Source organism: Manacus vitellinus, unplaced genomic scaffold (assembly GCF_001715985.3).
Source record: "Manacus vitellinus isolate BGI_N305 unplaced genomic scaffold, ASM171598v3 scaffold_6_pilon, whole genome shotgun sequence".
NCBI classification, from domain to species: Eukaryota; Metazoa; Chordata; class Aves; order Passeriformes; family Pipridae; genus Manacus; species Manacus vitellinus.
Genome location: NW_021940750.1, coordinates 39,298,414 through 39,314,380, shown reverse-complemented (window position 1 = coordinate 39,314,380; position 15,967 = coordinate 39,298,414). Strand labels below are relative to the sequence as shown.

The window sequence follows — 15,967 nt, the reverse complement described above, 5'->3', positions numbered from 1 at the left end:
CATCGGCGCCATGTCAGCCTTGGCCATGACATCAGTGGCTGCGGTGTCAGAGCTGCTTGTGTCTTCAGCCAAAGCGGTGTCGGGGTTTGCTGTGCAATGAGTGGGTTCAGTGTCGTCCTTCGTGGTGAGGTCGGCCAGTGTGGTGTCAGGGTTGGCCGTGTCCTCAGTCTCAGCAGTCTCAGAGGTTGCCGTGCGATCAATCAGCTCGGTGCTGCCCTCAGGCTTCTCCTTGAGCTCAGCTGGCCTGGTGTCAGGCTGTGCCATGAGCTCAGGTGCTGTGCTCCTGGGTGTTCTTCGCCGAATGCGCATGATTTTCAGCAACCTCTGCAGGAGAAGAAAGGGCAGGGAAGAGAGGGAAGTCCAAGGGAACGCTCCACCAGCAGTGCCAGGCTGAGCAGGGACAGCAGGCCCAGCCCAGGGGGGGATGGCTGCAGGTACCTGAACTGCTCTGCGGAAGCGGCCATGGGGGCGGTCCTGCTCCTCTGTCCGGTCCTGGCCTGGATCTGTCAAAGAGGGAGCGCAGGCAGAGCTGAGGGGCTGCAGGAGAGGCCAGGGAACACAGCCCAGCCCTGCACTCCCGAGGCAGGGCCGGCCCTGGGGTGCCCAGTGGATGGAGCAGGGATGTTGAGGAGGGTGGCCTTGGCCCCTCTTTCCCCCTCCTTTTTCTCTGGGTGCGCCCACAGGGGACAGGAAGGGGCCAAGCTGGCTGCAGCCACCAGTGCTGTGGCCCTGCTCCAGCACTCACCCTGCTGCAGAGGCTCCTCAGCTTGCTGTGCTGGGGCCGCCCCAGGGCCTCTCCTGTTCCTCTTCCTTCTCAGCAGCCTGAACAGGCTGAAGCGTCTCCCTGCCATCCCACAGGGTGGTCTCAAGGGAACTTGCACGAGAGACGCCTTGGAAAAAACACTGGTGGGCAAATCTCAAAAAATTGCCGCAAGGGCACCTTCCACAGGGACTGCTGGTGAGCAAGTCCCGTGGTCTGGCCTCGAGGGCACCTTCCACAGGGACTGCAGGTGACCAAGTCCCGTGGTCTGGCCTCGAGGGCACCTTCCACAGGGACTGCAGGTGACCAAGTCCCGTGGACAGGCCTCGTAGGCACCTTCCACAGGCACTGGTGATGCCCAGAAAAGCTCCAGGTCACCAAGGCCCGTGGCCTGGCCTCGAGGGCCACTCCCACAGGGAGTGAGGATGCCTCGGAAAAACCTCCGGGTCACCAAGTCCTGGGGTCTGGCCTCGAGGGAACTTGTAAGAAAAAGAACTCTCGGAATTGCTTCGGGTCAGCAACGAACGAGTTGGCTGCGAGGAGACTCCTCACAGCACCGCTCAGTCCCGTCCTGACCAGACGCGTGCTCCGAGCACTGTGGCGCGGCCGCGTTGCCGCCCAACACCTATATCAGGATGTGTCACAAAGGGCCCTTGGACACCCTGCCCTGTCCCATCCCATTGACGATGGTCACCGTGTCACAAAGGGCCCTATGACACACTGCCACGGGCCCTGAGGCCTCTCCCAACCTGGCCAACCTGCCCCAGCTGGGAAGGAATCCATTCCCTAAAGCATCTGAAATACCTGGATGTGAACTTTAGGAACGGCTCCAAAAAGGAGCAAACACTCCCCTCCTGCACCTGCTCATGGCAGCAGAAGGAGCCCCCTCGGGAGAAGGCCTGGCTGGTGGCCATCTAAACAGGGGCCTGTGACACAGAGGAGCAACGTGTGGGCAAGGGCACGAATGCTGCTCTGACCCCTTTGGCCGCAGCTGCACTGAAATCAGCAGCAACTCATTTGCCTTCACATGATCCATTGAGAGTCAATTTCAAAAACTAAACAGAAGCAAAAAAACCTGACTTTGTTTGGTTTGCAAAGGGTTTTTTATTAAGGGATAAGAATAGAATAGTTCTGATAAGGGATAAAAGCCCTCAAGGAATAAAAGTTCTCTCACTCTTCCAAAAGCACCCCAAACAAGGGAGGATATTGCAAAAACACTAATCCTCCCTCTAGTGCAGAGAGCTGACTGGCCAGGAAAGCTTTGAAGGGCTCAAAAATACAAAGTCAAATCTGTATTGGATGATTTGGAGTTGAGAGAGTGAGTTCTCCAGCCTTTCTAAGGCCTTCCCTCTCATCCTAGGGACACTCAGGCAGGTGCTTTAAAGTTCAGTGGTGTTCCTTGAAGGATCCAGTCATGTGCCTGAAGATGCTTCCATGAGTCTGCTTGCCAAAAAATCCTCACCAGTGCATACTGAATGAAAGTTTTGTTTTTCCCATGTGTTCAGTTTTGCAGGAACTAAAATTTCAGTAAAACGCATCCCCTAATCTAGTAATGTAAATGAATATATCAACTCCAAAACCTACTTGAGGTGGTGTCCAAGCTACCGTATGCTGTGTGCTCTCAGCCCATAGGTGTTGTCCCACCAGTATCTCCTGTTCTATAGACTTTGTTTTTTTAGGATATTTTTCTATGTCTAGCTCCTTTCAAAAGCAGCAGACAAGGAGCTGTAAAAGAGTACCCAAACCTTACACTTCTGAGTTTAATGCACAGAGAACAGTTGGTTTGGGTTGGTTTCTACAGCCCTAATTCTTCAGCCATGTGATAAAGGAGCCCAACTGTGGATTTTTTAAATATACACAAATACTTTTTCAGCTCTGCTGGTTGAAAGGAAGAGTTTGGACACGAACATTAAAGGATAAAAAAAAACCCTCAAAGAGAAGAATAAAATAAAAAAGTGCCTTTGTTATTATTTACATGACTATTTTTTTCCTGGCAGAAATATTATCTATATAAAAAAAAATACCCACAAGTGAAAAAACTCCTTCTAGCTGCTAATCAAACTTACAAACTGTGGGCAGTAGAGCCAGCAGAGCTCAGCAACCTGTGATGCTTTCCAGTTGTTTCTATTCTCCCTTAAAAAATAAAAAAGAAAAGGGAAAGAAATGCTTGTCTGCATATCAAGTGCTCTCAGATAAAGACAGTCTTGCATGGTCAGTCCTAGGAATGCTGTAAGCCAACCTAAATTACACAGCAACAGGCTTAGGGAAGGGACTGGAAGGTTGGTTGATTTGTTTTGGCTTTTGAAAGACTTTTCCACAGCGGAGGTTAAGAAAAATATTAGTTTGTCCCAAAGCCCTAGAAAATAGGAACTGAAAATAGGAACTGAAAATAGGAATTTCCCAGGAATGCTAGCGGTCTGGGGTGTTCCATCGCTCCTGAGAAGCTGCTTGTGCAGCTGAAAGTGCAGCTTTTCTGAGGGGAAAGGAGGTGAATAAAACCATTTTTGGCTTTACCAAAGGCATCCAAATCCCAGCACCAATTCTAGAAAGGTGGTGTTAGAAAGAGGCACAGCTCAGCATGGTCTGGGATAGAGGCTTCATGTTTTGCTGATATTTTCTGATAATAATTCCAAATGTAAACGAGAACATCAGGGTCTTTCACAAATGAATTCTCAAAAATGCCAGGAGGGGTTTGAAATGGTTTTCCAAACCTAGTACCTTGCTGAAAGGTCACCTTATTGAAGGCAAGTCGAGATGTCCAGTTCTGAGATTTGGCTGGAAATATTCAAGATTTGTATCCTTGAGAATGCCTCTCCTTTGGCAAGCAAAAGGAGATAAATGATGTAAACTTGATCCACATTTTAAACCCACCACTTCACTGAGACACCAGCAGAAATGTTTTTTTTATTACAAAACATTTTATTGTAGTTATTTACACCCGTTCCTCGATAAGTGTATAAATGTAAACATTTATTATAGACATATTTCTCTTATCTTACAGTCCATCCCTTGTTCAGGTTAAATGTCATTTTTTTTTTAAGCATACAGGTGGTGAGGGGATTTCAGCTATATTCACAGAATATACATCTGCGTGCAGGGGAGGTCCACCAGCCCTAAGCCAGTGGTATAGACACTGTCCCGTTAGCTCTGCTCCTGCTCCTCGTGTGTACGCTGGACTCTGTGATCTCATCAGCATGATCCTCACTCTTCTTCTCCTTCAGGCTGTTGATGAACCTCAGGGTTATCTCGTCCCATTCCTCGGGGAGCAGCATGAGCAGGAACCCGATGCAGATGATGATGGTGGCTCCCAACCTCACCACGCTGAAGATCATTTTGTGCTTCACCAGATCCACGGCTGCGGGGAAGGAAACAACAACTACATCAAACCAGCAGTGGGATGTGTCACCAAAACCAGGATAAATCAAACTCTGTAGCTATTTTTTTTAGTATTGGAAAGCAGGCATTACTTTATTACCTTGTTATTTCTATATGTTTATATACTTCAATAATAATCTATTACTATTATTATCGGGGTGCTTGTGGGGTCACTCCACCAGACACACACACCCACTTTCAATACTTTTCACTATTTTATGCATTTTTAGCAAACAAAGAAATTAATGTTCCTTGGCTATAAATTTCATAATTCTCTTCATCAATTAGTATTCTATCTTCTATTGGTTATTGATTGCTCGCTTCACATGGTAATTAATTTGCATTTTCAGTCTTTTTGTTATCTTTTTTCCCAGACAGAGAGAGTTTCAGCACAATTACTGAATTGTCTTTGTTAGTTTTTTCCTTGTCTCTGATTTCCAACAGATGGATGATGGCATCAGAGCAGCCTGGCACGTCTCTGTGACCCGTGTGCTGCACTCTGGCTGTGACAGTGGCCATGTAGCTCTCAGATCTTCAGAGTGAGCAGCTCCCTTAGCTCAGAGAACAGCTTTGACCTGACAGCACAGTACTGGAAGTGCCATATCTCTTCCATCCCTCACCACCTCATGCAGGCTCTGAGGAAGCCTTGTGGGATCCAAGCCTCAAGGTTTCCATGTGAAAGGGTCTATGAGGAGCAGCTGAGGGAGCTGGGGGGGCTCAGCCTGGAGAAAAGGAGGCTCAGGGTGACCTTCTCACTCTCTATGACTCCCTGAGAGGAGGTTGTAGGCAGGTAGGTGTTTGCCTCTCAGGTAACGAGTGACAGAACAAGTGGAAATGGCCTCAGGTTGGATATTAGGAAATATTTATTAATTGAAAGAACGGTTAAGGACTGAAACAGGCTCCCCAGGGAAGTGGTGGAGTCACCATCCCTGAAAGTGTTCAAAAAGTGAGTAGACGTGGTACTTCACTATATGGTTAAGTGGCCATGGGGGTATTTTGTTGAAGGTTTGACTTGGAGGTCCAACCTCCAATCTCCTTGGAGATTTTGGAGGTCTTTTCCAACCTTAATGAATCTATGATTCTGTGACTTCTTCTCTGAGAGGGAAGGCACTTTATGGTAACTCTTTATCTTCAACAGTTTGCACCAGCAGAATGTTTCCTTGGGCTGCACAGACCAGGGACTGGGAGAGAGCAGCACGTGGGTCAGAGAGCTGGAGTCGGTGCCTCCCAGACCCACAACCAGCACCAAGAGGGCACCTGAGCCCTTGGGCAGCCTCCTTCAGGTACTGACTGTTCTGCAGCTCTGACCTGCATCCCCCTAAAAATAGATGTTTCTTTGAAAACATGCTCAAATCCCAGGAGCGGCGAGGCTGAGAGGGTGGAAGAGCAGAGGCAGAGGCTGTTCAACAAGACAGGACTCTGGAATAAATTTCCACATATACCCCCTGCCCTGATGACAACAAATTTCAAGTATTTGGACAATAAACTGCTTGTGCTGTCTGTGTGCCTGTGGGCTTATTTTTCCACCACCAGCCGTGGTACCTGCATTTCCAGGGACGCTGAGCACTGTGCCAATGGAGATCAGGATGGGGTATGTGAGCACGACACCAACGTTAACCAGGATATTGAAAGCTAGGGAAAAACAGAGCAAATCATACATGATTACAGGGAAAAACACTAGAGTGAGAGATTTCTCTTCCACTTGACCCTACAAGTGTGACATCGGTATCCACACCACAATTACATAGTTGTCACAAAGTGAGTGATTTTGGGTTTTTTTATTTAGGAATGAAGGGAAGTTCTGAATGGAGTAATGGGAAGGGCTGCATGGCCTTTCACAAACTGTAATACCAAGGTTATCACACTCATATTTCATGGCTTTTCCCAAGCTTTCATCAGATACAAACAACCTGTTTTTGCTGCCAGAAACCTTCATTTGTTCCCCTACCAGAAGGGTGGTGATCCCAGCTTGCCCTCTTGGCTGAGGCTGTGTTGTCCTTGTCTCAGTGGGACATTTCCCTGACAAAAGGCTGCAAACCCTCCACCTGGACCACACCCCAAAGGTGACAGCAGTAGGAACTCATACTCTAAAGGACACTAAACACAATTAGCTGACAAATTTAACTGCAAACTAAGCAGACTGGGGCAAGACCAAGGCCTTGGTGCCATGTTGAAGGCAAAATGAAATCTGACAGAAATAAAAATATTCAACACCTTAAACTTATGGATTGGATTTTTTTTGGTTTTTTTGGGTTTTTTACATGACAGCATTAACAACCAGCTACAATTTCCTTGGGAGATCAAAAGCAAGCTGCAGAAACCTCCAGAAATTTTCTTCTGGTCACCCAGTCCTGCTGCTGAGTCCCCTACATAAAAGGAGCAAAGGGTTGCTCCTCCTTGTCTGCTCCATGAGGTTGTTCCCTCATGGCTGGGTTTATACACTTTGGTAGATTGATGGGTGATAAATTAGCCCTGCTTTTTGTCCCTCAGGTGCTCACAGAGGAGCTGAAATTCTGGTTCAAGGCACTCACAGAGCTCAGCTGTCAGCACAACCACGTCTCAGGACGGGCTGTGTACCAGGCATTCTCTTTGCTTCCATTTGATAAACGTGTAGTGGAGACAGAAACCTCTTCAATTATGAAATAACAGAGACTTTACTAAAGGAAAGGATGTTGTTATATCTGGAAATTAAAACGCCCCTGGGCTGAATCCAACAGATACTGTGCCTGGCTGGAGAATGGCAATTGTGGCTCAGGAAGAGGGAGAGTTATGGAAGGGCTGTGTGAGCCTTGCCCAGCACCTGCAGCACCCACAGAAAGGTGCCCCAGCACTGGGGATCCATGTGTCAGTGCACAAACACCCCACAGAGTGTGCCAGGAAGACACTGAGAACACACAGCCCTTTGGAATGGGATTTAGAGCAGTCAAGCTATTCCAGAGACAGGGGAATTGGTGTGGAACTGGAGTAGGGATGAAAAAGTGAACCATTAGTATGGCTGCTTCATGTTTACTCCCTGCTATTATTACCACTATTAATTATTAATTATAATTATCGCTTATATCTTAATTATTAATTATATATTAATTGTTAGTATTATTTCATTAAGAATAATGAAAAATATAAGTAATTTTTAAGGAGTACCAATTTGCACTGGGACCAGACTTAATCTGTGAGAGAGCTCTGATGTTTAGGAGGACAGGGGGGAATTGTTTGTGCCAGAGGCTAATTTTGTATTGGTGGGGAGAAAAGAGCTGGGAAAATGAGTATTTTTTTTTAATCACATACCTAACCAGAGGCCAGCTACTCCACACAGGTAACCCCAGGGCACAGCAGAGAAAGGGTACCAGTACTCCACTTTTGTAAAATACAGTATGATTGGGGTGACAGAGATGAAGATGAAATTGAAGAAGCCCAGTGTAGACACAAAATGAGCTGCTTCCCCGAAGTTTGCACTTCCAAGGAACATTTTGAACAAAACCTGCAAAGGAGAGGAGAGAGGAGGGGTTTAGAAGTCATGACAGTTCATGGGAGCAAAGTTCTCCTGCACAAATTCATTACCGACGTGAGCAAACTCTGAAGCTGGGAGGCAAATTCTGATCCCACTACAACAAACTCCAAAATTTACACCCACTTCACCCTCCTCAAGCCGACAATAAACACAGCCACGCTCAGCCCAACCTGTTTCTGAGACATGACTCTGCCTTTTCCATCCCTCACCTTCCAGAGCAGCCACTGCTTCCAAGCATTCTCAGGTGTGCTGAGCTCACACCAGGGCTCCAAGCCCAGCAGGAGCACAGCATGTGCAGGGGTGAGCCCTGCATTCCCACTCAGGGAAAGCAGCACATCCCACATCCAGGCTCTCCATTCTGCACTTGGAAAGTCCCTTTGAAACGGTGTTTTTAAATGACACTTGCATGATTAAAAAATTATCTTAAACTCCTTATAGCGTAGCAATGAAGATTTCATTAAAGACTCATAAAGCAAAGCCACCCCGAATATTTGGCAGGTGACAACTAATTACCCTCATGGTGGATTTCCTGATGTGGTGACATCACCTGGTCACAACATGAATGATGCAGGAAATAAAACATTTATTTTACAGTCACTCTCTTTGTACTTGTGCATATTTAACAGCTGATAATAGTGAATATAAGAACCCAAACAAACAGTCGTGACCTACCTTATACAAGGCAGATGTGGAGGCTGATCCCACAGCATATGCCACCCCAATGATTGAATCTCCCTGGAAACCATCTGCATATGCCATCATCACAATTCCTGTGATTGCCATGATTGCTGCAACTATCTGCACAGACAAAGCAAAGCAGTGTAAAGCTCAGAGCTACTTCAGCCCGTGGGAAGAGATCCTCAGTGCGTGGGGTTCTCATGAGTGTCACTGGCTACTTTCTCTGACTTGGAGCTTTCTTGGTTTCCCTTCAATGGGAAAAATTATGGGAGAGATGTGAAGCATAATGAAAAGTGTGAGCACTGGTAGTGGTATGGATCTATAGCATTGCAAATTCTGCTGGGACCTACTGACAAGGCCTGCACCTGTTTAGCTGTTTTATCAGCTAAACATTCCCTTTGGAGAGATGGCTCCAAGATCAAGAAATTCTAAGACATTGTGTTCCATTATGCAACAAGGGAAGTATTTAGCAACACCCCAAATTTGACTCGAAATACAAGCATTAGATGGCCAAACTTCCTGGACATTAGTCCAGGGGAATGACTCCTGTCTTGTGGAATGCCAGAGTACCACTGGGAGCTTTTCCAGGCTGTTCTGGCCAGCTTTCTTGGACAGACATGACCTAGTTTCTCCATGAAGCCTTTACCTTTGTGCTTAGGTTTCTGGCCTCATTTGGAAATCTCAGACAGGGCATCTAAGAGGCTTCAAAGAAAAATAACAGGAATAATTAACTACACCATGTCTGAAACCCTGGGTCCTGACTCCAAGGACCTTAAGGAAGTGATAGCGAGCCCAACATGTTTTATTCTTTGGAAAACTCCCCCTCTCCACCTAATTGCCCTAGCATGTAAATAAGGAGTGGGAATTTCAAACACAATCAAGACCCAACTTCCAGGGAGTGCAGAGAAAAAGGTGTTTCCTGAGTCAGTGTACAATTCCTGAGCCAACACCAAAGGGAGATGGGCACTTGCCTCTTGGAAAACATCACTGAACTCCAGTTAAGAAATATTTGGTACTAGACAAACCCAAGCTTCACAGGCTTCAGCCCACAGACTTTAAAGGCATCTTGATCCAATCATGTGACCTTCTGCAGAGAAGCCTGACTTTCAGAGCTCACAGTTTGACCAAGAGTCCCAGAAAACCCATTGATACTCCTACCAAGCACTTGTGAGCCAGACTGAGGCAGTGAACACAAAAATCCCACAAAACACTTTCAGCAGAGCCAGTCAGTCCCATGATTCAAGGGACACACAGGACAGGGACAAACACCTGACCCAGGTAAAAGTGTCCATACATGGGGAGACAATGGGAAACTCCCAGAGTAGAGACTACAGGTAGAAATGTTAGGGCTTCTAAATCTCATAGGTACCCAGGCCAACATCGTCACAGAGGAACTCATCTCCTGGTTGCAGCTTTAATTACTTCCCTCTCACCATTATCCCTATTTTACTAGTACCTGAGGCACACAGGTACCCCCCTGGCATTGCAGTGGCTCTGCCAAAGGCAGTCAAAAATCACACTGCATGTCTGTGTTCCACCTTACTTCCATTTAAAACATCCAAGCTCCAAGATACAGGTCCACAAAGCTGCCACCTAAGCCTGAAGATATCGCTGATACCTCCAAATTCACCATGAAATGGCACCTGAAACCCAAGTCCCCCAGTTTAATGATGTGGGCTGGAGTCACTTGTGTAGTCACAGTCTCTCAGTGGTTTGATGGGATCTGAAAGGGCTTTAGCAAGAGGGGACCAAGACATCTTCCCTCCTCTCCTTCCCAGGATAACACATCCCAGCAGTCAGGCCATCCTGGGAGACTCCACAGAAGTCCCAGCTTTGAAGCAATGCTGAATTACACCGAGGACCCCTCAGACATCCATGGCCTCTCCTCTCAGTTTCCAGAAGTTTCCCCTTTCCCTGCTCCACTGCCTGGCTGGGTTCATTGCAGGCTGCACTAAACACTTTGCCTTGCACATAATTCAGGTGCAGCATTTCAGCTGTCAGCTGGAATATTTCAGCTGGAATGTTTCATGCAGTGTGTCTCACAAGGCAAACCAGAAGAGTCCAGTGCAGTTAACCCCTCCTTCCAAGGGAAAGGATCAAGATCTAAGTCTTAGAACACTCATCTCTCAGTTCTTTCCTTGTGTTAGTGAAAATGAGTAGATCCATCATCTCCAGCAGATTCTTCCCATTGGGAAAAAACTCCTTCCCAGTCTGACTACACCAAATTTAGAGAGCCAGTTTCCTAATTTAATTAAATATTTAGAAAGCCAAGAATGCTTTTTTCCCATTTATTTTTCCTGAAACAACTAAAATGATGGACACATATGGGGTAAAACCACCCCATGAGACATCCAATAAGTAAGACCTGACACTGAAAACAGCAAGAACAATGTTTAAGTTCCATGTTCAGAGCTCCTCCTGCACTTCACCCACCACAGCATCAGCAGAGCTGACCTCTGTCTGGCAACCCTCAGGTGTTTGCTTTAGAAACCTGAGGGCATATCCTGTGCTGCTCCACGTTGACAAGCAGCAGCAAGGTCACAGGGAAGCAAAGATGGTTGCTGCAGCTGCCAGCTCATTAAACAGGGCTTTTAATTAATGGAGGAGTGTAGTAACTTGCTTTTGAAGCCTCCTAGGTGCAGAATGAAATTAGCTTCCCTCTTTTTTTCCTGGGAGAGAGCAAGGCCAACCAACATTTTACTCAGAAACACTTTTTTTTCCCCCCACGTAGAGCACAGCAGAAAACAAGGTGTACTTAAGAATCACAGAATCACAGAATGGTTTGGGTTGGAAGGGACCTTAAAAATCACCTAGTTCCAATTCCCCTGCCACAGGCAGGGACACCTCCCACTAGACCAGGTTCCTCCAAGCCCCATCCAGTTTGGCCTTGAACACCTTCAGGGACAGGGAAGAAACCTGCCCCCAGGGTGAAGTCAATATTTTCAAGGGAGAAAAATGTCTCCAAATCTCTCTGTACCTACCTAATAAACACTGATTACACCTCACAGATGAAACCCAATCAAGGGCTCAAACATGCAAACATATGAGCATAAGGCTAAATCTGAGCAACACAGGCCAAGAACTACTCAAATATGCAAAGTCTTTAAAATATTTGTGCTTGTTCTGAGCCAAAGCTTAACACTTAGCCTGACAGGGTCCACCACTAAACCATGTCCCTAAGCACCAGTCTACATGTTTTTTGAACACTTCCATGGATGGTGACTCCATCACTTCCCTGGGCAGCCTGTTAAATGCCTGAACATCCTTTCTGTGAAGAAATTATTCCTAATATGCGTTCTAAACCTTCCCTGGCACAACTTGAGGCCATTAGCTATATAGTCATGGCTGTATCTGTCTTTCCCAGCTGAATACTCTTTCTCCAGCTGGTGTTTCTCTCTCGTGGTTTGAGTGCTACAACTTCTCCAGTGAGGGCACAAGGCTCTAATTGCAGAACACACACTCCAGGTAGCTCAAACACAGCCAGAGCAGCCTTTCTGCAGCTATTAAATGCTTCCATGGGTGGGATTAAGCCATACCATAAGGTGACCATCAAGACAGGTTTGTCTTTAGACAGCATATCTAAAACTCCAGCCCCGCAGCCTGGCCAGGGGCTGCTTTCCAGCCGTGCAGGAGCGCTGTGCCATGGGATAGGAGAGATCCAAATGCCCGTGGGCATCCCTGGGCAGTCTGGACACTGCCTGCAGCCACACCAGCTGGGCAGGGAGCTGGGAATCTGCTGCAGAGCCACTGAGGCTGCTGGTTCTCTTTCAGGCAGATGAAAGTGGTCTCAGGTGAGACGCAGACGTGCCTGACGGCTCCGAAGCTCTGGGAGAGTTGGTAGGAGCTGAGCTCCTTTGAAAAGCTGGCTGAGCTCCCGGGTGCTGAGTGCTTCTACAAAAAATGGCTCAGAGTATATGATTAAGCCCTTATTTCTTTCTGTCTCCTTATTGTCCAAATAACTCAATTACCCTTGCTCTGAGAGGCTGTGGTGAGAGCAGAGGAGGCATTCAAAGCACAAAAGGTTGGGGCTGTGCTGCTTTGTTGTATTTTAGCTCTCAAACAGTCTCCTGTGTGGTTATTAACATCATTAAGTGTTACTCTGGCTGCTGGAAAAATGCTGTGATTTACCTTTGCAGCAATGGGTATCCAGAATCTGCCTCTTAGCAGCAAAACTCAGTTTCTTTTATGTGCAGAATTTGCTGCTCACTTTTCCTGCTGGGTTTTTGTTGTGTGAACCCCACGGTGTTTTACAGCATTAATACTAATGCATAATTGTAGCAACCTTTTTTTAGGCAGTGAAAAACGAGTAATAACTGAAAATAGCTTTTATTTCTAGGTTTCTTTAAGAGGGCAGGCTAAGAAAACACAAGAGCTATGCTTGCTCTTCTAGGAAGATATTGCTTTGAGACAAAAATCACCTCAAAGGGTACAAAATTTCCTATTTTTTCAGCTAGGACCTGAGATGACCAAGGGGCAGAGTTTTATATGAAACAGGTATCTGGCTTTAGCACTCCAAGGTGGAATGTCCATGTCCTTACCTTCAAGGGCACCGTGGTTGAGGGTGAAACACGGGTTCACCTCCTCAACTTGGCAAGCACAGTGCTCTGCTCAGTGTGCTGGTGGCTGCTCCAAGAGCCAGATGAGATGCCTGTACACCAGAATGCCTTTTCCTTTCATTTCTGAACCCTTCTATCAGACTATTCATTAAAAAAAAAAAAAAGCTGCTGTGCTCATTTTAAAAAAAAAAAGTTTACTTAGACGAGGTCTTGATCCATCACACTTTCCATGGAACTTAAATCCAACAGCTGGTGGCATTTTCTGATCACAGGCATCACACCTGGCCACAAACAATCCCTAAGGAATTTCAAGGCTCCTGATAGTTCACTCAGAATCATCAGGCCTTGAGCCATTTCAGAGGAGGAATCTATGTCAGCAGAACTGCTGGAAATCCTCATTACTCCTTATCCAATGTTTAACCCAGCTGTATGTCAGGAGTTCTGTGTGTGCAAAATTACAGGGAACACACTGCTTTCCCCAGATCCAGGCACACAGCATTTTGTTTGAGTTCTTTTTTTCCCAATTTTTGCAGGGTCCATATTACTGCCAGTGAGTCCTGTAACACTTTAGTGCAAAATACAACTTCACACAAATCAGTTGTGCTCCTTTTAAACCAATTTTGGCACATGCACGTGGATATGAGTGTGTAAAAAGTACTAGGGTAGCATAAGAAAAATAGGTAAGACAGTGAAAACAGCTGCCTAGCCAAACAAGGAATTAAACTGCTTTGGTCAGAACCTAAGCATTCATCACTAAGTTTAAAATAAAACTAACTAAACTTCAGCATTGTAAGCCAAGACAGAGTGGGTTTATGTGAAAGTGGAAGTCCTTCTATTTTAATTTATCATGTTACACTTTAGCTGTAATAGCTTCTTGAAATTTCCCACCTCTGGAGTCTGAGATCTCTAGCTGATCTTAAGGCTTAGATCTCCATAATAAAAGTAAAACGAGAAATGGTTTCGTGGTATATCTATACCACAATGCAGCAGTGCTATGGCAGCACAATGGCTTATGGATTTAAGTGCAATTTTACGAAAACAAGAGAGAGTGGAAAGCGAGGCACATCATTACCCTTGCTCCCATGAACCTGTCTTTCAGCACAATCCAAGAAAGCAAGAAGACAAAAGCTTTGTTACAACAGAAGAGGGCAGAGACGTCTGTGGCTGTCAGCTTCTTTAAAGCCAGTAAATACAGGTAGTTAGTCAAAGTCCACAGAATAGAAAAGGGAGCAGTCCTTTTAAGAAAGAGTTTCAGCGTCAGACCATCTTCACCAAAAATCCGACTGCATTCCCTACGAAAAGAAAAGAGTTTCAGTCTCAGCCAGGATTTTCCTGAGCGTTCACTCCAGCACAACAAACATTCATTAGACTTTTATGGCATTCAATTAAGTGCTTTTCCTACCTGCTCCTTTGCACCCATGAGAATCCATTATTTAATTCACATAGAGAAAATAACCCACAATCTTCTTAAAACAGCAATTTCGCAAACAGAAAAGGAGTAACTTACCTGGAATAATCACACTCTGAGCAACAATAATCCCAGGGACTCACACACAGAAATGAAGGTTATCTATAATGCTCTGACAGTTCCCAGACTCTGCCTTCCAGGCCATGAGCACAGGGATTATAATCACCTTTTTTTTTACTCTGTAGCTTGCCAGGTTTTTTCTTGCATTGCTCCAAATCCTGTTTTTATTCTTATTGAAATATATTCTCACCTATAGCCAAGCAAGCTTTAAGAATTGCTTAAAGATACTCCAAAATACTGCCAGACACATCACCATGGTGGAGAAGTGAGACACCAGGCAGTGGGACCGAGCCAGGCAAACAGCAGTGTGAGAGATGGAAGGAAAAGGGAGGGAAGGAAATTTAATACCTTTATTTTAATATACAGTGAAAAGTTTTGCTTGCTAGGAGACAGTTCCTTGTGGATCAAATTGCAAACAAAATCTCTTAGTTTCCCAGGCACTGTGTCACACACAGCTCCAGTGAACTGTTTGCTTCTTAGGGTTTCAAGAAAGAGAAGGGTCAGCTCAGCAGACATTGCTTTTGGGGACAGCTGTCCTGTGCAAAGTGGTACCTCATGGGCTGAGAAGAGACAGGACTCCAGCATGCAGGTAGACTAAAGGCACATGGAATCCTGGAATAGTCTGGGTTGGAAGGGACCTTAAAGACCATTTAGGTCCAATCCCATTGCTGTGGGCAGGGGCACCTTCCACTAGACCAGGTTGCTCCAAGCCCCCATGTTGGACACAACCTGGCCTTGAACATTGCACCCCTCCTGAGACATCTCTACCTTTCCCAAACTGAGAAGGACTTTTTTAGCAACTCCACTGTCTGTATTCTTGGTTAAAGGTATTCCTGAAGATATTCCAGGTATGTTTCCCTTTCTTGGCACGAGAGGCTCTCTGGCACACCTGTTTGAAACATGAGAGGTCCCACAAGGGAACACTTCATACAGCCCAAACACCAAGGGAGTGAGGCAAGGCACCACCAAACTGCAGCATGTGAAAGGACTGATCTAAATGCCAAGAGGCCTCTGGGCTCCAAAGTGTTCACAGCCAGACGTGGCTGTGTTTGGAAGATTGCTAAAACACTCATTATGCAGAACTAACCAGTAAATTCAAAGATTGCACTGCAACGTGAAGTCAAAAACACTTGTTGTTTGGGGGGGAAGTGGTGTGATAATTATCCTGATCTGGAAGACAAAACAGTTTTCAGGATGCATTAACCATTTTTAGTAATTCTTGGGAATTCTGCTGTTAAAAACATTACTTTTTTTACTATTAAGAGTGGAAATCATCACTTGTTTTGAGGGAAGCAGAATAATAACATCTATGTTATTATTCTAAAAAATATTCTCTAAAAAAAGAGATCAGCTACATCCTAACCTAAATGATTCTATGAATCTACTTAATAACCACTCGTTCTCTGCTGCTGCTAAGACAACCTGGGGTACAAAGCAGCCATTTCTGGTAATAACAAATTACATTCTCAAAGTCTATGACAGGGTGTCCAACAAGTTAACACTCAGGCAGGCAGATCTGCTAATTATCTCCTTCACTCTAGTTGACCTGGATGCTCTCAGAA

General features: G+C 45.7%; 1 protein-coding gene across 1 annotated transcript; it reads right to left on the bottom strand.

Moving 5' to 3' along the window:
* Window positions 1-3,658: 3,658 nt before the first annotated feature.
* On the bottom strand, window positions 3,659-14,247 carry SLC35F4 (solute carrier family 35 member F4). Its single transcript, XM_029964241.1, has 5 exons — window positions 13,950-14,247; window positions 8,316-8,441; window positions 7,421-7,613; window positions 5,678-5,767; window positions 3,659-4,115 (listed from the first exon to the last, which is right to left on the bottom strand). The coding sequence occupies exons 1-5, from the start codon at window positions 13,959-13,961 to the stop codon at window positions 3,874-3,876; spliced, it is 663 nt and encodes a 220-aa protein (XP_029820101.1). The 5' UTR covers window positions 13,962-14,247; the 3' UTR covers window positions 3,659-3,873.
* Between the last annotated feature and the right edge of the window lie 1,720 nt (window positions 14,248-15,967).

Coding starts and splice junctions, on each gene's coding strand:
- SLC35F4 (XM_029964241.1), bottom strand. Junction 7,614..8,315: donor CCACATCTGCCTTGTATAAG/GTAGGTCACGAC, acceptor TCTCCTTTGCAG/GTTTTGTTCAAAATGTTCCT. Junction 5,768..7,420: donor AGTAGCTGGCCTCTGGTTAG/GTATGTGATTAA, acceptor GTTTTTCCCTAG/CTTTCAATATCCTGGTTAAC.